Source organism: Tachypleus tridentatus, chromosome 10, assembly GCF_004210375.1.
Source record: "Tachypleus tridentatus isolate NWPU-2018 chromosome 10, ASM421037v1, whole genome shotgun sequence".
NCBI classification, from domain to species: domain Eukaryota; kingdom Metazoa; phylum Arthropoda; class Merostomata; order Xiphosura; family Limulidae; genus Tachypleus; species Tachypleus tridentatus.
Genome location: NC_134834.1, coordinates 135,969,197 through 135,990,860, shown reverse-complemented (window position 1 = coordinate 135,990,860; position 21,664 = coordinate 135,969,197). Strand labels below are relative to the sequence as shown.

Here is a 21,664-nt window from a genome sequence, read left to right as displayed (position 1 = left end):
TAAAAAAGTTTTGAAAAAGTTGTTCAAGATACTGTTTTAAGGTGTTTCAGGGAAATAGATGTTTTCAGTTCTACCTGAAAAGATATGATTTTGGTTGTCAGTCAAATTGTTGTCAAAGTTGTCTTCTTTCTGGTGTTTTTTTTTTTTTTGGTATTTTCAGTTTGTGTAGAGAGGATCACCAGATCATTTCTTCTATTGATGATTTTTTTATTTAAGTTTCTATGATACATTTTTATTTCCATTGGGTTTGTCATCATCAAGAAATAATTCCTTCAGATGTTTCTATGGTGGTAGCACATATTGTCCAACTAGGAGGCACCCAGTCCAAAGATCTAAGTATCTGGACGTTGGGATCTCCTATTCTGAAACCATATTACATCACATTCACCTTATTGTATGCCATGTGCAGACTACTTTCAATCTGGTTGCAGATTATCCTTTGTGCCCCAAACATATATATCCCATGGAGTGGGCATTACATACTCTCATTTTTTAAAATCTTTACCCCTCATGGGATTCCAAAAGGTAATGCTTTTGCTATGGGCCTCAACACTAAGTTGCTGTTCTTTTGGTCACTTGTAACTGTTTCTGGCAGTTGATACCTTTAACCTGGACTCGTCATTGCATGTATCTTTATAAGTATCTATCCATCCCATTACTTCATCAGGTGATTTCTCTTGCCCACTCCACTCATTGTAGAATCCACCTGATTGCTCCCTCTTTGTAAACTCAGCCTTGGTTTTTAAGGTTGTAACAGCTGCTTCTTCCTCATCCATTATCCACTTCTTTCTCCTTTCTTTGTTAATCTCTATCACATGTCCTACATCCCGATATTCATATCCTGCTTCTTCACACTTGATCTTCTTTTGATTGTTGGTGAGATGATACAGTTTCACACTTTGATCCACTTTCTTGTTAGCTAGTTTCTTCCTCACATCTTCCATACAAAGAGAACTTGTTTTGTGGTTTGTCTACTATTAGGAAATTTCCCACTGATAAGCTTAACATTGGTCATATGGTGGTCATTTCTCATTTAGCTCTTTGACTGTGGGTCTTTAGTATCCTTGTTTTCTGAGTAATGAAGGGCCAGTTATCCAATACCTTTCATTTTCCAATAGTATAAGGTTTTTACTTTTCCTGTTCTTACCCTGCTCATACATACCTTTCATATACTTTTCCTTCCCTAGAATTCTTCCTTTCTGGATTGGTTCATTTGCATGGTCCAACATTCTCTTGATGAACTTCCATCTGAACCTATTCCTCGCGTTCTGCGTTTCATCTTTGTCTTAAAGTGTATTTCCTTGTCTTAGCCTAAGTATATCGAAGGTTAGATTTGTTTGCCATTGATTTTCACATAATCTTTATCATTCTACTTGTCTTCTCCTTTATTTGGATCATTCCTTTCACCCTAAGACTTCAACAGTTTGAGAGAGCTTTTCTACTTTTCATTTATTTCCTTTCCTTCTATTTCTTGCCTTTACTCTTGACTATATGTGAATATGCTTTCATATCTAGCATGTGGATTATTACCAGTACATTCATCTCTCACCATTTCTGTCATATTATAGTTTCTTTTTCATCAGGGTTTCATCTAACACCTGTGGCTGTTCTTCGTATTTCTGCACATCTTTTAACTACTATGTTCTTATTCATACTTTACTTTTGTCAAGAGATCTATATCTATTTCTTATTCTTGAATTCTACTCTGTGGTGTCTTTAACTCTAAATCCACACTGTACAGTCACATTGGCTCAAACTTTATCTTTCATGGCTTCACAATGCTTACCATTGAAATGGGATGATCACAAAACTGCTTGTAGGTGAACAACTTTGTGTTTTATGGTTCATAAATATGTCCATTCTGGACCACACCACTCATGGACTTCATAGGTCATCGAGAAGGGGATAGTTCCCCATCCCTGCCACTCCTATTTGGTCACATTGTTTATTGTATGAAAGATTGGAGTTATGAAGAAAAAAGATGATGTTTTTTTTATGTATTGTTGGTATACGAACTATCCACAATATGTATTTTTTTAACTGTATGGTACTATTTTTTGTGCTTAATTCAGGTTATGCATATATTCAGCACACAGAACTTCATAAAAATCCTCTCCAACCCAGAAGTTCAGTCATGGTTGCACCTGTGAATAAAAGGCAATTAGTTGTTTTGGTGTGTGAATTTTGACTAGGTATTTTAGCAAAATACTACTTTTATAAGAAGTACCTGTTTAGATTATTTGTGAAGTTAGGTCTACCAATAGTTCATGAAATTGTTGTAGCTTTAGAACTTGTAGTGAGAGAAATAAAATATTTTCCTTATCATTAAATAGACTGAACGTTGCATTGATTTTTTTCTTACTGAATTATCTAAAACAATTTGACGAACAGTAAAAATCATCACAATATTGCAAATGCTGTGTATAAAGATGTATGTACACATCACTATTATACTATTCCTAACATTTTAAACTTTTGTGTGTGTCATGTTTTACAAGGTCATATTCTGTGTATGAAGATGTATGTACACATCACTATTATACTATTCTTAACATTTTAAACTTTTGTGTGTGTCATGTTTTACAAGGTCATATTCTGTATTGTAGAGGTACGTGATTTGTTGGTGATAAATTTGAACTATAAACAAATAGAAATGCAGTTCACTTCCTTGAAAAATAATATATTAAAAACATATCAAACATATTTATAAATGTTTATTACATTGTTGTTTACCACATTTGTATCTAGAGTCTTAAATAACTGTCTTTTACACCAAAGTCCACACAGGCCATTTCAGTTATTTTTGACACTATTGACAAGACAAATTATTCTTCTCTACTCTGTTATTGCAATATAGTGTGTAATAATTTCACTTTAAAAAGTACCACAATATACTCTTTATTGTTAAACTCACAATCACACAGTCTACAATTAGAACTAAATGATTTTACAATGTGTATTTATACCCCAGTAGAAGTCTAGAACATGCAACACAGTACTAGATTTTTTGTTGCAATAATACTAAATTAAACCAGTGAGAAATTCAGAAGATTCTAGCAATGTAGTTGAATAATCAAACTATTTTAAATAGTAGTTAATTCATAACGATTGAGCTGCACAATGCATAGTTCGTGAACAGTTACAAATATAAACTATAAAATATAGCTTCTAAAAACAACTGACACCTATACTTTGTAAATTATCTAAATCAAAGTGCTCACATTAGACTTAAATTGAAACAATATGTATATCTAACAGTGTGATATGTGATGTACAATGATAGTAAATAATTTTTTAAATTAAGTAATATACTTTTCAAAATATTATATGTACACACATACTTTTGTATGAAACTTCTTCTATTTTGTGTTTAGTTATTTTCTCATTCTACAGCTCCTCTGTACATCACAAATGTCTTTGCAATAAAAATATAATCAAGACATTGGGTAATTTTGTAATAATAATTTTACTCATAGTGAAAAGAATAAACTCTCACCCTAATTATTATTGAGTTATTATGTTTTGTTTTTTGAAAATTATGGTGTTAAGTGTTAACTTGCTAACTGCAACACTGAAAAACTATATTTTCTATGTAAGTACATATTATCATGTTTATTGTTTCACGTTAAGTGAAGCATTTCTGAAAGAAAAGAAGCAAATGACATGGAATATACATGTATTAACTGAGCAATGATTTTTGTATTGAACATTTTATGTTATTTAGTATTTGGCCACTTCTTGTTGAAGTATTTCTTATGATATAAGTCTGCATGGAATTATAATTAGACTCCATATTCACTAGGAAAGTGGTACATATCTTGTTATGGGCTCTTAAATTTGTTTTTGATTCACAAAGAGTTCTGGAAGGGTCTTCGAATTTTTTATGTTGATAGATGTATGACACATGCATATTTGTCCAGCTGTAAGTTCATCTGTGGAAATAGGTATGCATTAAATGGTCAGGAAATTGCTGCAAACCAAATGTACAAGTTCTAACTGTGTTGCCTGTGGTACCATGGCTTGCTTCTTTGGTGATACATTACTAAAGTAGCATGTGTAACCAGTAATTTTATGTTCTTTATTTCTGGAGAAAATTCCATACTTTATGTACTGCTTTGTACATTAAACTTGAGTTAAATTATTATTATGATATATTTATTCTTCATGATCTCTTTGTTTTAGAATGAAAGTTGGTTGTAAGTGCTGTGATGTGATGTTTGGTTATAATTTTGTATTCTCTTTTTTAAAATATTACACCTTATTTTGGTCACTATAAACAATATTAGTGAGTCAGACATCTAGCTAAGACTGTTGTACTTGATAGGTTAATATGGGCTCTAACTGTTATATCAACAGCTAAAATATCTAACTTAATGATAACTTGATTTCTACTGTATTATTTTCGAGTTTATTGTTGCTGTAAACATTAAAATAAAGTATCTTTTTATAGGTGATATTCCTCTTAATTGTCATCTTTATGAGAAATCGTATAAAACTGGTAAGGAAACTGATTATTCAGTTAATATTCATTTGAGTGTTACTCAGGGCCAAATCAGTAGTTGTTGTTTATTAACATGGAGCCAGGCTTCTTGAAGTGGGATCAGAGGATATTTTGAAATTTCTTCTCACCAACCACTAGATAAATTAACTTGACTGAGAAGAATTCTGATAGCAAGCTTCCATACAGTAACCACTTTACACAGATTCACTACTTCAGGAAATTTTTGAAGTTTCATTAAGTTAGAAGTTAAACTTAGTTTATGTGATATAAATTGATACTTATTAAAACTTCTGAGGGCAACCTTTTGAAAACATGTAGGTATGCTTATAAAGTTTCTAACCTAGTAAACTCTTTAAAGTCCTTTCAGTGTGTTTTATGTGAGTTTTGTGTTTTCTATCAGATTCAGCTTCTAAGAGTTTTACTCAATTGTTAACTAAACAGTTTAATTTTTTTCCTAAAAATCCATCATTTAAAAATTACAGTATTAATGTTATTTATTTGAAAAACCTATACTTTAAAATAGTTAGGTATTCAAAGTAATAGATTTTTAAAGAATACCATTGTAATCTTATTTTTTTTAAATACTATCATTTTTCTAGGTTTGTATTAGCAGTACTTTAGTAAATAATTGACTTGTTTATTTACTTGTGTAACACCTTGATATTACATTACATGTGAAACCCTGAGGATTGTCATAAGAAAGCTGTTTAATCTTTTGTTATGTCAAAGAAGGGAAATGATTGGATTATTTTAGAGTTTTGATGATTGTATCAAAGAAACAAAACCAAGAACTACCCCTCTTCTCTAACACATTTCTCTCTACCCTTCATAGACTTCTAAGAATCAGTTTTGATTCTGTTTTATTAACATTACTAAAAATCTTATAAAACAAAAATGGGCTCAGATGTTTAGAGAGAGAGAGGACACTGAAATGAAAATTATAAAAATGTTAGTTATCCAATAACCATCAATTTATTTGTTCAATTTACTTGAATATTGACTTTTCTATGATTATTTTACCTTAGGTAGCAGCATTATTCAAAGAAGCAGGAAAAGCCATAATTTCCATGCCCTTGATATTACTTCAGCCAATATGGGTAAGTGGACAGATGTCTAAATTAAAACAATTTTTTTTTACCAAAAATGTTTATTTTAGATAATATGATTAGAATAATTCCCTGTATGTACTATATGACTTTGAGTTTTTTTTTTCTTCCTACTGCACAAGTGTGTGTGTGTGTGTGTGTGATATTTTGGAGGCAATTTTTCAGATAATTTTGTAGCTGCTTTACCATTGTGCAAACAAATTTTTCTAGTGCATGACACAAACACTTCTGAAACAGTACCACCTTTCTCTCCCCTCATAGCTGTATTGACCTTCATTTGCACTGACTAATCTTTTAAAAATGCATGTGTCTTTTATACACCTCTATTTTTTGCATCATTGGAGCAACATGTGCTGGTCATATAATGACCCTCCAACAGTCCCATTGCTCCATCTATACTAGTGCAGGTAGTTCCTCCTACCCTTGGAACACGATCTTTATTTTCTTGATTAGCAATTCTCGTGTATAGACTTGTGTTCTATGTTTCTTTATTGTGCTTGATTACCAATTAAAATCAGTTTCAAGTTCAAGTTTCTACTTGTTTGTTTTTGAGATGTTTCTGTTTCCTGAATTTTTCTTTATTCATATGAATTTGGGTTTTTTTTTTTTAGTGGTTGATAATTTTCCTGCTATAAATAGAATATAGTTATAAAACTAGGCTTTAGTCTAAGGTTTGATGATTTCTGGTGAGAAAGCACAGACTTTTGTTTGTAGGGAGTTTGTGCCTTATGTTTGGCCAGTGATTTTTTTCCATTTCAGGATAAGTATTCTTTTTGTCAAGTGATCTGTGGTAAGTTTTTCAGTGTGTATTTCTCACTCTTGGTAGATACACCCATGTTCACTTAGCTCAAATGTGTGGCTCTAATTTCTGGACTATATAATTTATATTATGTCTTCTCAGATCATTGCTGTGCAAGTTCAAATTTTCCACTTCTTTTACCATCAAGGTTAAATTAGTTTACAACTTGTGTTAGAGTTTGTTTCTTGCATTAATTTAATTTAATATTTTACTTTTTTTCTGTTAATATTACTTAGTTATAAGTTCTTTTTTTGTATCTTTATTGTTAGTCATATTTAACTGGAGATAAGTTTTGAGTCAAACTTTATTTTTTGTTAATTGGGTGCCTTTTTTATTCTCATGCTCTTTAGAGTAATTTTTCTTTTCATGTCTTAGGATAATCTGTTTTGTTAACTTCTATATTGATGTTTAATGGTCCTTTATCTTATTAATTTTTTTAGTGGTTTTGTACTTTAGGTGTTACTTACTCTTTTATGCTTTGAATTGATTTTCTTAGGTTTGTGAGTGTGTTTTTTTAAGCTGTTTCTAGACTACATATTTCTAAGTTTTTTTGTTAGTTCATTAGTTCTGTGTATTTTTTCAGTTTCCTTAGCTTATGTGTTTTTTTGGCTACACTTCACAACATCACTTTTTTTTTGTGGGTTCTCTATGAGGGTTTCTGACTTCTGTTTTGCTCCCCTTCTACTCACTTCCCAGATCTCCTCCTTGAAATTGTACCTTGTCTGGTGTCTTGCTTAGTCTGTTTATGTCCTACTGAACAATGAAGCTACCTAATGTGTGGAGCCCACTCCAACAGTAGTTTACTCCTGTTTTTCTTTGTCTTCCTATATGGGTGAAGTCTCTTTCTTTATGTCCTGACTGTATACTTAATCTGAAGTTGCAACACACATTTCTTTCTGTGCTTGGTCAGTCACTCACACATACTTATTGCTTTTAGAAGCTTCTCAGATGGATTTCTTTCCTGGATGGGGAGGAGTCCTTTATTAACACGTCACAGCATCTTATTTATTTGGAAGTTCTCTTCTCACCCCTTTCTGGTCGAGTCTGGTCTTTTTCACTTTGGCTCCAGGATTTTGAGTGGACAGCCACGCTTGCCATCTCTTCTCCTTCTCTCTCCATCTGTGAGGTTCTCTCTCTTTTGGGATGTGGCTTTTCTTGGAAGTGACCATTTTCTTGGGTCAGATACACATGCATTTTCTTCTTTCTTTCAATCTTCAGTTCCTCATCCTTCAGCTGTGGAGATAGATACTTTCAATCAAGAGTGGAGGGGTCTTCATCTATATGGCTACCTATCAATTTGACTCATCCTTTGGGTTTTTCTCTTATCCAGACCAAATCTTATTGTGCTCTCCTGGTTCTTCTGTATTGGCCACTCAGATGTGGTTCCTCTTCTCTGGCCCTTACTGGAACTTTATCCTTGTATCTGCCCTGTCTGCTCCTCAATCATCTCCAGTCTAATGTTTTTTCATCCAGATGTCTCCACACTCGTTATTTCAGAGTGTCTTTTTTTCCAGTCAAATGCTTCATTTCAGGGGCTTGCCTCTATATGTTTTCCCTCTGTTCAGTCTCCTCCTCCTTTAAGTTTTTTCCCTTATCTAGACCATCTCCTTCTTAGGTTATGTTGATTGCTCCAGATTGGTTGCCTCCAACATAGTTTCCTCTGCTCTGGCCCTTCATAGAACAACAGACTCTGCCCCTTAATTTATCCTGTTTTTCTCCCTGGTCCACTGCAATCAGTCATTTTTCATCCTGTTGTTACCATACTTTATTCTTCTGTGTGATTTTTGTCTGATCATGTGCTGAGGGACACATCTTTCATGTCATGTTTTTTTCCAGGGTTTCAACCTTCTCGTATTTCTGTTCCTCACCTGTCCCAGCTCTTCATCTAAATTGTTGCTCGTTATAAAATGTTCCTGTCAAACTATCTCCTTTCTCCCTCTTCTAGAAAATTTTTGTTCCCCAGATTGTCCATTTCTTTTATCTTTTATTTGTTCTATCTGGTTCTCCCTTGAACCATTTGAAGTTTTTTCATTGTAAGATATTCCTCTTTTGACTTCAATCCTCCTCCCAGCATGCAGTTTTTGTCTATATGTCAGTATTTTCTGGTTGATATGTGGACAACTCTATAATCTTTCAATATTCTTTCTCTATGCAACTTTGCCATGTCTTCCTTGGGCAAGTATCATCTTACTCCAGTGGCAGTTCTACACACCTCTTCACTTGTGACTGGTGTTAGTTGTCATATTATTATTATAGTTTTCTCTTTTATCAATTTTATACATCAAATTTCCAGAACGTACCTTGTTGCAGGTGTTGCCTGATCAAGTATGCTGAATTTTATGTCTTAGTACTATATCTGTGTACTCCTACAACACTCACTGTGGAGATGGGGTGTTTCTGTAAGACCACCAGATGTTTTTTCAGTGGTGCATGCATATATATATCACTTATCAATCTATATATCCTGAAGACTGCCATTCACATGGATTTCATCAATAAAGCAGATCGTTATTTTTGCCCATTTCCACTGACCCATGATTCTTATGATCTGGGTCTTTTCATAATAGCAAAATGCAGACATCCATTGCACTGTCTCTGGTGGCTCATTCTTCTGTATCCCTCAGTGCACCCCCATGTTTTCTTCTAGTGGAGCACTGGCATCCTTGACACTTTTGTTCCCACTCACTGGAGTGATGGACTGTGATGATTTCATCACAAGCAAGTTTAGTACAATAACACTATTTCAGAGCCATATATACTTATTAAATGAAAAGAGTGTTATTTTTATTATGTTACACTTTATACAAGGTGCTTTCACTGGCTATTTTCTGCCCAGATGGCCCACACTTGACATAGTCCAATGTATACTAAGGGGTTTCCCTTGTTGTTTTTGCCCAAGCAGGCAGCACTTGTTGATCTTATCATTGATATGTTGCATTTTCCACACATCACAAAATCTATTATGCAAGGCTATTTCTCTGGACACTTTCTGCCTATGTCAACTGCATTTGACATAATCTAATATATACCAAAGAGCTTTCTTCAAATATTTTTACCTTGGTGGTTCTCACTTGGCTATTTTAATATCAGTCTAAGGCACTTCCCCTAGATATTTTGCTTGGAGGAATGTCATGATATAAAAGACTGTTTAGTGTAGATATTATTAATTAGTTTGTTTTATGAATTAATATTTTATTATTGTTTAGTTGTTTTTTGTTTGTTTTCTATTATAAGTGAGTCAAAAGCAGATAGTTATTGAAAGTTGTGTTTTTAACAAATTGATGTTGAAAATATAGCAAACAGAAGGTTAAGTAATGTACATATAACTAGTGTGAGATGAGCAAGAAAAGTAGGCAGACAGACAAAGACAATAGTAGAAAGAGAGTAAAGTCAGTGCCAAGGAAATGTTTGGCATGGCATTAACTGCCGTAGAAGTGGTAGGCCTAGCAATTAACATAGGCCTAATGTTTAATATGTTAGAGTAAGGCTTACAGTATTAAAAAGAAAAAGGAGATAAGAATAATTTATTCTGTCTAAGAATGATTCTAAAGTAACTTTATCAGCTTGAATGCACTTTGACTAAAGGAACAGAGGATGTTTTGAAGAAAGAAAACCAAAAGATTACTGGAAGAACAGTATATTAATGCAGTAAGTTATGCCAAACTGTAAGTTTATTGTACACTGAATACTAGTGTGTAGTGTGATAAAAATGAAATGTAGTTAGTTTGGTGTGTCAACTAAAATTCTATAATAATTAAATGGACTTTTGACAAGAAGAAGAGAACCATATGATGTTTATGATATGTCTTTAATCTCTACAGCATAAAGAATTTGTTGTATGTACGTTTAACTTGTTCCAAAAATGTCTATAATTTTGAAAATGGTTGGAATCTGTGCTGTTTACATATCATTGAATTTATTACCAAGAAGTCACAGACATCTACTATAGAAGAATTGTATGCCGAACAATAAGGACAACAACACAGTATATATATTTATCATATAAAGAAGTAGAAGTAGAAGCCTTCAACTGACAAACATAACATTTGACTGGGACTACACTTGTTTATTTTACAAACTTATGCAGAACACTTCAATATTATTTTTGTTCTTGAAGTGCATTTGACATAATACAGCATATCCAAAGATGCTTTCCTTGAATATTTTTTGCCCAAGCAGACTGTACTTAGCCTATTCATGTATGGTCATCTAGCCCTATCCACATATTCTGTTCATTTCTTCCCTATGTGTCATATATATCGTCTTTACTGTGTAAAGAGTTTATCTGTTCCAGAAGTAATGCTATACTCTACTGGTGTGCCTCATATTTTAATTGTAGCACATCTGCGTCTTCTTTTTTTTTATAACTGTCACTTTTCACTTGGTTACTTGTTTTTTTTTCCCATCTTTACTGGCTCTATGTGTGATTTTAGTTGTGGGAGAACAGAGTTAGTACCATATCAGAAGTTAATGTTTTCTAGCACTGAAAATGTATTTCTGATAAGTACTTGCCTCCTTTTACAAATTTTGCATCTATTGATTTGCTGGTATTTTCAGGTTTGTATACGCCAGTTCTTGAAAGAATTGTGTCTTAAGGGTAGGTAATAAGAACATGTTGCTCCAGTGATGCAAAAAATAGAGGGATATAGGGGGTATAAAAAAACTGGTGCACTTTTAAAACGTTTATCAATACTTATAGGGCAAATGAAGGTAAAGAAAGCTGTAAGTAAGAGAGGTAAGTGCCTGTTGCAAATATATCTTCATTGTTAGAAAATGTTGATTTTGGAAATTTTATTGTGATATTTATCACATTTTTTCTGGCAGTCCTTTAGTTTTAAAATTGTGTTATTTTTAAAGGCAAATTTTAGTAAGTTCTTTCAAAAAATGACTTTACATCATTAGAGAATACAGTTGAGTATGAAAAGATAAAAAATGTTAACCAAACTTTGTATTATTGTATGTTGTGTTCCAGTTAGAAACTACTTCATTTACTTATAACAAATACCTTATTTTTTTTATCCAAATTGAGTAAATTTATGATTTTGTGGAATAGTTTTTCATAGTTAGTTATGTTACTGTTTCTGACTTTATCTTGCTGTTTGGTCTGAACTTGTTTTTCTGTGTAAAAGTATTTTTTGTCAGTAGACGTTTTTAGTTCTTGCTGTCATTCTTGCTGGCTGGTTTGCTGGTTATGTGTATATCCACACATCACAAGATGTTGTAGTAAACCCTGAAACGTCTTATGTCTCCTTCCATCTTACAACATTTTTCAAGGTAAATTTTTAACTTAAGCATAAAACTAAGAATGTATGTAATAACTTATTAAAGAAAAACAATTTCAGTAAATACACCCATCCATTTATTCTATAAAAATATTAAATCAGTGTATCAGATCATATTATATTGTGCAATAATTGTAGCTTTTTTCTTAATCTACCTAGCTATGTGTAATCTCTAACCTTCTGTATACTCATGTTTTTGTAAATATATTTGGTAATGTTTTCTGTGGACTAATGTTCTTGGTGGAATGATCAGACTAAGGGGAGCTTGATCTAAACAGTTGAAAGTTTATGTTGTCCCATCCTGTACATTCATGAAGCTGCAGCTTTAACAGATAGCATACTTTATGTGAGTTTGTTTCTGATAAATAAAAAGAAAAGCATATTCATTACAAGTGGAACAATAATGTTTATGTCAGAACTAAATACCTTTCAGGTGATGAAGTGGTACCATTTGCTGGCCTTTTTTTGGCTAACACAGTTCATTATTGCCTGTCAACATGTTGTAATAGCTGGATCTGTGGCTTCATGGTTCTTCACAAGGTGTGTTGTTTATTTTATTTGAGTTGATACCATGAATATAATAGCCTTTTGTTTGTCTGTTTATGATAAATATACAAACTTGAGTTGTCATCTTTGTAATAAACAATATGAAATTCCTGTTTGAAATTAAGGATTTCAACTGTTTAAATGTTTTTGGCAAATACAGAAAAATAAAAAAATTATAAGTCACTACTGACACTGTACCCTAATCAGTAAGTTTATTACATCTAATTCAAACACCTGTTCGCCACCCAACAACCAAGATCTCAAGTCGATGTATGTTACTGATTTAATAAATGTGTGTTTATTTTGATAGATAAAATAATTTCAAGATTAATTTTAATTAACTTTTGTAAAGTGCTAGACCACAATCTGTGCTCATGTCAATTACAAAATGTGATCTAAAAACTGTATACATAACATACCTGTATTGGTAGTCAAATAATGTAATAGTTAACAATCATCTTGACAGCATTATTTAACTAAATGTATTTTTCATGAACTGTCACAAGAAGTTGATGTTCTTTAGGATTCTTTGAATAACACTTCTAGTATTGCTTGTAGAGATAAAAGCCAGTTGGACTCACCAATATGGACAAGTTTCTATCGATTGGTCAGATATCATCTTGGTTCAATAGCATTAGGCTCACTGCTTATTGCTCTACTCAAGTTAGTCCGAGCATTTTTCAAAGGGCTGAAACGACAGTAAGTTGTAACATTACTTAATTTTTCCAAAATGTTACATTTTATAAGAAAAATATAAAATTGGTATTGGTATATTTGTTAGATGTAAAATAAATCACTGCTATACTTGTATAATTCATCTTCTTCACATATTGTATGGTATAGAATGATAACATTTGTTTTGTGTTGAGTGCTACTTGTATAATATAGACTGTTAATGTTGTGTAACAAATGTTGTTGTATCACACAGAACAGTAGTTGTGTCTTGTCAGAACTGCATACTATGTGCACAATGGTATATTAATATTCCACCATAGCTTGTGTATTGGAAACTCCCAACTATGTATTAATTACAAAATTGGAAAAGAAAAAAATTTGAAGCAATAATTTACAGTTGTAGTAGAGTTAATGTAGAGTCTCTTCATACATAAGTAAACCAAAATATTCAGATGATACTGAATGATGCATTGGTAATGTAACACTATGCTATTTCTAAGTCCCACCTTTAATACAGTTTTTCTTATTTCTGTTTATATTTTACCAACCCTTTTAAAAATGTGTGGAATTCTGGATTGTGTTAGCAGCAAGTTGCTGGAGAATAGTTTTGGGATTATATCAAACACTTGGTGTTTGTCACATGGATAAATAAGTTTAATGACTTGAAGCAGAGATTCCAAACAGCCTATGTAAAAGAACATCACAGATGCTAATTAAACATGAGCCACAACCTGAATGAAACTATGACATTTTGTCATGATATCATTTGTGCACGTTTGGAACAGATGTAATGGTAGAACTAGGAAAAGTAGTGTTAGTGTATGGTTTTTGCATCACCATGCTTATAAACAAAAATGTACATAAAATTAGACACTCCTGGTCAAAACTGTATTTTTTGAAAATAAAAACTGATTTATCACATATTGTTAACACTTTTTTGTCTTGCATATATTATGTTTGTTATATTTTGATATCTTTCAAATTATTGTATAACATATATTGTGAACTGTATCACACGCTGTATGTCATTTTTTTCCCTTATGATGTTTTTATCTGCTCCATTATATATGAGAAAAACCTATTATTGAATTACGTTTAAATAATAACATTGTTTGTTTTCAGTATGAGAAACCACCCAGACTATTGTAAATACCTGCTAAAATGTTGCCAGTGTTGCCTGTGGTGTTTTGAAAGGTTTCTAGTGTTTATCAACAGAAATGCTCTTATTGAAGTTGGTAATGTACTGATAATACATCTTATTTTAACTTTGTTTATGTACATAAGTGAATAAAGTTTTATGGGGCATTGTGTTATATTTGAAACATTTTTTTAGCTTTTCCTCCTTTGGTAAATTGATAGGAGTTGCACTACTATCTGTGTGACTGCTTTTCTTATTTTGAAAACATTTAGTTATGTTAACATGCAAATAAGGATTTTTGGTAAAATAAATTTTGGAGATCTTTTCTGAAATAGTAAGAATAAAATTTTGAATTACATAACTTTCTCATTTTTCTGCACAAAATTTCTTTTCAAAGTTTCACTGCTAATTGCCTAGCTCAATTTAATTGATTAATTGTTGGATTAATTAATTAATTACCCTTCCACCATTTGAAATGTTAACTTGTTAGAGCTGCATAAATAAACTGTACAGTTACCAACAGATTCCTATTAGCGTTTCTCAAACAGAAATAGGTAATTGCTACTCATTTCACAGTCAACTTAATATGAAAACTCTGTTTAAGAATGTCCATCAAAGGAGAACCTTGGACTGATTGAAAATAATAATGAGAAATCATAATGTCAATATTTTGATTACTTGGAGAGTCGAAATAATTGGTAGGACTAATCATGATTAGTTAATTATTTTAGTGACATTAACTGATTTAATCCTAAGTTTGATTAATGATAATACTTTAATAAAATCAGTAATCAGTGCTTGTCAATAGTCAGTTAATTGAATTGGTATAATCACCAAACTGTAAGCAGTTGTGCCTAAAAAACATGCAGTGTTTCCTGGTTACTTGTAGTAATATCCATTTGAGAAGTGTATTTGTTGTTTGTAGAAGTATTTTTTTTACAATTCTTATGTTGCTTGTAGAAATTAGCTTTAAATTATCTTAGATATCTTTTAAAAATAATTTTTATGCAAACTTTTCAATTGACTGTAAAAATAATAATTTTGAAGGTGACTCAGTTATATGTAGAAGTAATCAAAATTGAAAGATATATCAATTAAAGCTACTGTTTCCATTTACCAGAGTCTATAATATTTTGTATTTATTAGTTAGTTTATACCAGTCAAACAAGATCTTACCTAGTGTTTCCTTTTTGATGTGTGATTCATATTATAACTTAGAAAATTAAAAGTTAGAAATGAGACAATTGCAAACAGTCTTTCATAATTATACAGAACTTTTAATTTATACTTTTGTTTAATGTTGTGTTTTGATTATAACTTAAAACTGTGCCAAATCTAATTTTAGTATAATAATATTTCAGCAATCTATGGTTATTCTTTCTGCAAGGCAGCACAGCAAGCTTTTCACTTGCTGTCAAGTAATGTTCTGAGAGTGGCAGCTATAAACTCACTTGGGGATTTCATCCTGCTTTTGGGAAAGGTTGGGGTTGCAGTCGCAACAGCTTTTGCTGGGCTTGAGATTATCAAGGTTATTACTTTAATTTTGTTGTTTGCTAATACATTGTGTGGTATGAGTCTGTTTTGAATTTTCAATGGAAATATAAGTTTCTTTTAAGTATTTTATCAAAATTGTTGTTTCTTTTCATTTATTAAACTGCAGATTACCAGCTTTTGAGAAGGGAAAATATTCAAATACATATATTACTAATAAATTTTAAAGACAAACAAATGGAAAATCAAATTTTATATGATAAACATTGACTTAGTCTTTTTAAGATAAGATCTCAATAACAAGTATAATGTTAGAAATATAAGGGGACTTTATAGGATACTCATGTTTTATTCAAATTAGAAACAATACTTGTATATATGATTTTTGTTTCCTTAAAAACATGTAATGAATACTGTATTGACTTGCAAAGCAATATTAAGAATGATATAATTTGATGTACAAGGTTTTAACTTGTTTTCTGTGAAAAAAGCCATGACTCAGTTAAAATTGTGTAACTATTGGATATAATATTTCAACTGTACACAACATATATTGTGGGACAGTTGGTATTTGATATATGGTTTTTCATATGTCATCTTATAAATGAAATTTCAAATAGCTTCATTTAAGTACTTACCTTTCATTATAAGTTTCTTTTTTTTTTCTCCTCTTGTATTAGATAATCTTAATATTCCTTTATGTTAAATAACTACAATGTGTAATTTTATGATAGTTTTAGAAATATTTCAATGAACCATTTTTACAGAGCATAGGTGAACTGTTTGAACTAATACATTTCTGACACCCCTTCCCAGGAAAACCTCATGACTTATAATGCTATTTTTGGTTCATGCATGCAAATTTTCAACTACTTGGATGAAATGATCAAGAGATATATAAATTCCTTATGATTAGTTTAGTGCTTGTGGCACCACAAACAAAAACATAAAAACAATTTCAAAAATTGTAAAATAATTAACAGTTAGAAAAATAACTACCATATGTGCAACAACCACTTCTTAATCATAGAACACAACAGCATCACGACTTTCACAAGGACTGTATGTAAGTGTTTCATTATATCTTTATTGATATAATTTTTTAATTTAGTACTACAAAATGGAGTTCTTCAACTTATATTTTCAATAAAGGGTACCACTTTTAATATATAAATACATTACACTTTATATTAGTACAATACAAATACCTTTCCTATGCAATACTTTCCAGAAAACTCCTTTTTTTAAAAATGTTCACTTTTCTAAATTTTTCTCTGTGAGGTATGAATACTGTCCAAGTTTTGATAATTAACAAATATCTAATTTTATTGGTTTACCATCTTTTCGTATCAAGTTTAATAACATCTGATGACCTGAAATGTGACAGTATTTCTTGAATAAATATAGAAGCATAAAAAAAGACTCCATCATATTTATGAAGCATACAAGTTTCAGATTGTAAAGAATGAATTAGAAGTTAATAGTTTCATGGCTTAGTTAAAAATGATTTGGTAAGGAAAATTGTTCATAAACCATGTTTAAGTAAATCATCCTATAACTTTAAATTTAATAATAATATTATGTGTCCAAGCATTTATATTCTTTACCTCTTTCAAATAGAATAAAGAAGACCTTCAACACAACTGGGTCCCTGTTACTGTAGGTTGTATCTTTGCATTTCTGATTTCTCATTGTTTTCTTGGTGTGTATGAGGTAAGTTATAAGGAATGTCACCTTAATTAAAAACTTATCTCACATATAGTCATTTGAAGTTTACGCATACAGAAAAAGGATATAATAACAGTCATTGATCATTGCAATTATGTAGGATGTTTCTCAAAAACAAATATTTTTCTCATATCTTATGTAAGATATTAATAAACAAGTAAGATCAAAAATGTTTTAAATTATATTCAAAAGTGTATGATAACCCTTAAGAGCTTTCAACAAGTGAATCTTTCTTTATCAAAACAAAAGCAAAATAATTTGGTTGATTGCAAAATCTGGATTTAAGTTGAAAAAAAGGAAGTGTTAATGACTAGATGTGGGCTAAAGTTTTGTGTTTGTATTTACATATCTTTGAGTGAAAAGATCAGTTTTAGAGTTGAAGACAAGATTATAAATCATAGAACAGCTTATTAGTATTATTTATTTGATTAGTTTTTATATCTTTATTTTATTTTGGAAAGAAAACATGTACAAACTTTAAAATAGTATGAAAATAAGACATTTATGATGTGATCAAATAGAAAATAATTTTAAGAAGAAAGTAACATTAGGAATAATCAGTAAAATGGAAAAATTAATTGGAAATCATCAGTAATACTGTATAGTGATCCATTGGTTCACATTAAAAGTATTGATTTATGTATGAATTATAAGTAACCACTTATCTCAGAAAAACTGAATTTTATTTCTGTTCTGAAATTTTGACTTACACTTTTTACAAGGATATATTTAAATGCTTACATAATTACATGATTAATAAGGAGTCTTTTGGTAAAGATGTAAGCTGATAAGATTAAGTTTCATGAAGCAAGTTATTTTTATCACAGTAATGATTATAAAACTCTACATATGCTTCAAACTCTGAAGTTTGGCTTAGAATTTCAAACTAAATATGTGTTTCAGGTGAAAGGTTCTGTAAAACTTGTTATAAAATTGTTTTAACTACACTTAACATGAAGAAATGTCTAATATAGACATTTTTATTGTAATAACTGCTATTGTAAACCTACCATATTTATTATAAATAAATTTTGAAGATTGATAAAATATGTATCTACTGATAAAATTATTTGCATTTTCATACATTATTATTTAACTGAATGTGTACAGGATTAGTTACTAGAAGTTTATTACACTCACACAAAAAACAGATTTGTTTATAAAATACATGCACTCAAAATACACTGATGGTCAAAATCTTAAGGCCAACGAACATTAAAAAAAAATATGCATTTTGTGTTGTTTGACTCAACCACTTATTTGAGTAGAGTTTCAAAAGATGAAAATAAGAGAAGGGAAAATAAAAATCAAATGAAACTTTTTTAGCATTTAATATGGAAAACGTGAACACTATGAAATTAGCCTAAATACTAGCTGGTCAAAAGTTTAAGACCATACCAAAAAGAAGTCCTAAACAGGGTAGGAATTGACCAACAAGAGGTTTCAGTAGTGAGTTGCATGGCTGTCATTGCGAATAACTTCAAACAATTGCTTTGGCATAGTCGATATAAGGGTTTGCAGAAGGCTGGCTGGAATGTTATTCCAAATGGTAGAGAAGGTTTCACGAAGATCATGCACTGTTTGGAATTGATGTTCATTTCTATAGAGTTCCCTTGTTATCCACCCCCAAACATTTTCAATGGGTTTCAGTTCGGGTGAACACGCTGGATGGTCCAAAAGAATCACGTTATTCACCATGAAAAAGTTCTTTGTCCTGTGGGCATTGTCCTGCTGAAAGATCCAGTCATTTCCACACATGCAAGGGCCTTCAGTCAATAAGGATGCTCTCTCCAACATGCCATTGTAGCCAGCTGCTGTTTGATGCCTTTGTATAACCTAAAGCTCCATTGTTCCATGGAAGGAGAAAGCACTCCAGATCATGATGGAACCTCCTCCACTATGTCGTGTAGAAAATGTCTCCGGTGGGATATCCTTATCATTTTTAAAGCCTTTCTATCGTAGATGTTGTCTTATTGTTCTTGAACTGCATTCTGCATCTGTAAGGGCCTTAATCTGGTTCGATGATTAGCTGGTGTCTTGCCGGACAACCTGTCGAATCCTCCTGCTCAATGCCAGCGAAATTTTCTTGGGCTAACCACTTGAAATTCTCATTCCGTATCCCTCAGGGTCTTTTAAGAAATTTGCAACAGCAATTTTACTATGCCTGATATCACCAGCAATAGCACATTGAGAGAGACCTTGCTTTTGCAGTTCAACAATTCTGCCACATTCAAACTCTGTCAACTGTTTACTTTTTAGCCTTTGCCATGTTTTTACCCAATGTAACACAGGAAATGTCAGTGGGAGATGTTGACAACACTAATGCTTGAACACAAATGACTAAATTTCATTACGTGTTTACCAATTAATGCTTCATTTCTGTATGGTCTTAAACTTTTGACCAGCTAGTATTTAGGCTAATTTCAAAGTGTTCACATTTTCCCTATTAAATGTTAAAAAGTTTTTTATTTTTATTTTCCCTTTTCTTATTTTCATCTTTTGAAGCTCTACTCAAATAAGTAGTTGAGTCTAACAATGCAAAATTCATATTTTTTCTTTATGTTCATTGGCTTTAAGATTTTGGTTAGCAGTGTGTGTCTGTGAAATGACAAAGTTGGTATGACTCTCACAAGTTGGCATGTAAATTGATGTTTGTGTTAAGAACAAAAATTTAAAGTTTGTAAACTGCATTTAGATAACTTATTCAACCTATTTATTCCAAAGCTAAAGTTTTCTTTGGTATCTGTAGATTGTATCTTGAGTTTTCTCTACTCTAACACAAAATGTTGGAAAACTAGCAATGTAGAGTAACATAAAATGTTGAAAATCCTGATATCAAATTCATAATACCATACTGAATGGCATCCTTTAAAAGTTCTGGGCATGTACACTCTCACCCCCCATTCTCACCTGTGCACATAGTGCTAATGGATGTGCAGTTACTTTCTCAAGTTAAGTTTGTAACGAATCAAACTTAGCTTGTATTTTAGTAATTTAGATAGACCAATGCTAAACAACACTGGCTAAAAGTAATTGCATGCTATGTCAGTACTGAAACATTGAAACAAGTTTGATTCCCTGTAGGCCTAAGCTGTAGCTTAAGTTTTTAAATACAAATGTGTATTTGGAGTTATTGCATTATTGTTTAACCTACATAAGAAACAACACTTGTTACATAGCCACAAGTATCTCAGACCTACTAACAAATATGTAATGACTATACTTTAAAAAACATGTGAGTGAATTTAATTATCAATTTTGTTGTAATTTTTATTATGAAGGCATTAGCAAATGAATCTTATTGTCAGGTGTGTTAAACACACAAAACGTTTAAGTAGTGGTGGTATGGTAATAACAGAAACATTTCTCTCTGTTTGCCAGCTTGAAAACATAGTTTTTTTTACCCTTTTCTGGTAGATGGCAATTGATACTCTATTTCTGTGTTTCTGTGAAGATTGTGAACGGAATGATGGAGTTGAAAAGCCATATTACATGAGTAGTGGTTTAATGGTAAGGAAAATTTATCTGTATGTAGAAAATTGTGTTTACTAACTGAATTCTGGTAATTATGTCTTTAATATGGATAAACAATTTCATTGGTAATGGATATTTAGCTACAAAGTTTTAAGATAATTTAAACTGCTTTTAGTAGTTCTATATGCTTAAAAACAATTAATTAAAAAGCACTTATTTGATTTATCATGCACTTTATTTGCAGTAACACACTCTTACATGCTAATCAGTGCAATGATGTAACATCAGTGAAAATGATGTTTTTTAGAAGATTTATTTGCTAACAACAAACAAGACTACTCATTCATAGACTAAAATGTACTTCAGTAAAGTTTTAGGATGAAAGTTACTGTCAGTCATAAAAGTCTGGAAAGAATAGTGATTACTTCTGTAAATATGCTTTAACTTTACAGTTTTTAATTTTATAAGTCAAGAATCGATATCTATTTTAATAAGAAGTGGAGTTTTGAAAAGCACTAGTGTTTTTGACATAGATGAATATTAATGTGAAAATCATATTTCATTAAACTATACTTAGGAATGGTTAGGAAAGTGTGTACAAGGACAGTATCAGGATTTTGTTAACATACAAGGCGAATTCAAAAGATGCAGGAAATATGTAACTCTTTGTAAGATTTTCAATTCCCATCACACAAATGTGTGCCATTAACAATTGAAATTTCAGTTTTTGCTTTACTATAAAATGTAAATAATGTTTCAAAATTCACAAAGGCAACATTAGTTGGTTCTACAAAATTAATTTTTCAAATTCATTACTATTTCGATTAGAAATCAGGTTTTGATATCCATGGTGGACAGAGAATAGAGCCCATTGTGCAACTTTGTGTTTAACTTCAAACAAACTATTTAGATACTCTTGTATTC

The 21,664-nt window shown here is 31.3% G+C and overlaps 1 protein-coding gene across 6 annotated transcripts in view; it reads left to right on the top strand.

Annotated features, from left to right (window-relative positions):
• The window catches only part of LOC143230401 (choline transporter-like protein 1), a 92,483-nt gene that overhangs the window by 67,607 nt on the left and 3,212 nt on the right, over positions 1-21,664 (top strand). For 5 of the 6 annotated variants that reach the window (XM_076463905.1, XM_076463904.1, XM_076463908.1 and 2 more), the window contains 9 exons: positions 4,451-4,498; positions 5,527-5,598; positions 11,552-11,680; positions 12,122-12,228; positions 12,793-12,933; positions 14,032-14,144; positions 15,409-15,575; positions 17,159-17,251; positions 20,684-20,776. In XM_076463905.1, coding sequence (XP_076320020.1) covers positions 4,451-4,498; positions 5,527-5,598; positions 11,552-11,680; positions 12,122-12,228; positions 12,793-12,933; positions 14,032-14,144; positions 15,409-15,575; positions 17,159-17,251; positions 20,684-20,776 — 963 coding nt within the window. The remainder of the gene's footprint in view (positions 1-4,450; positions 4,499-5,526; positions 5,599-11,551; positions 11,681-12,121; positions 12,229-12,792; positions 12,934-14,031; positions 14,145-15,408; positions 15,576-17,158; positions 17,252-20,683; positions 20,777-21,664) is intronic. The other variant, XM_076463906.1, reaches the window with a different exon arrangement.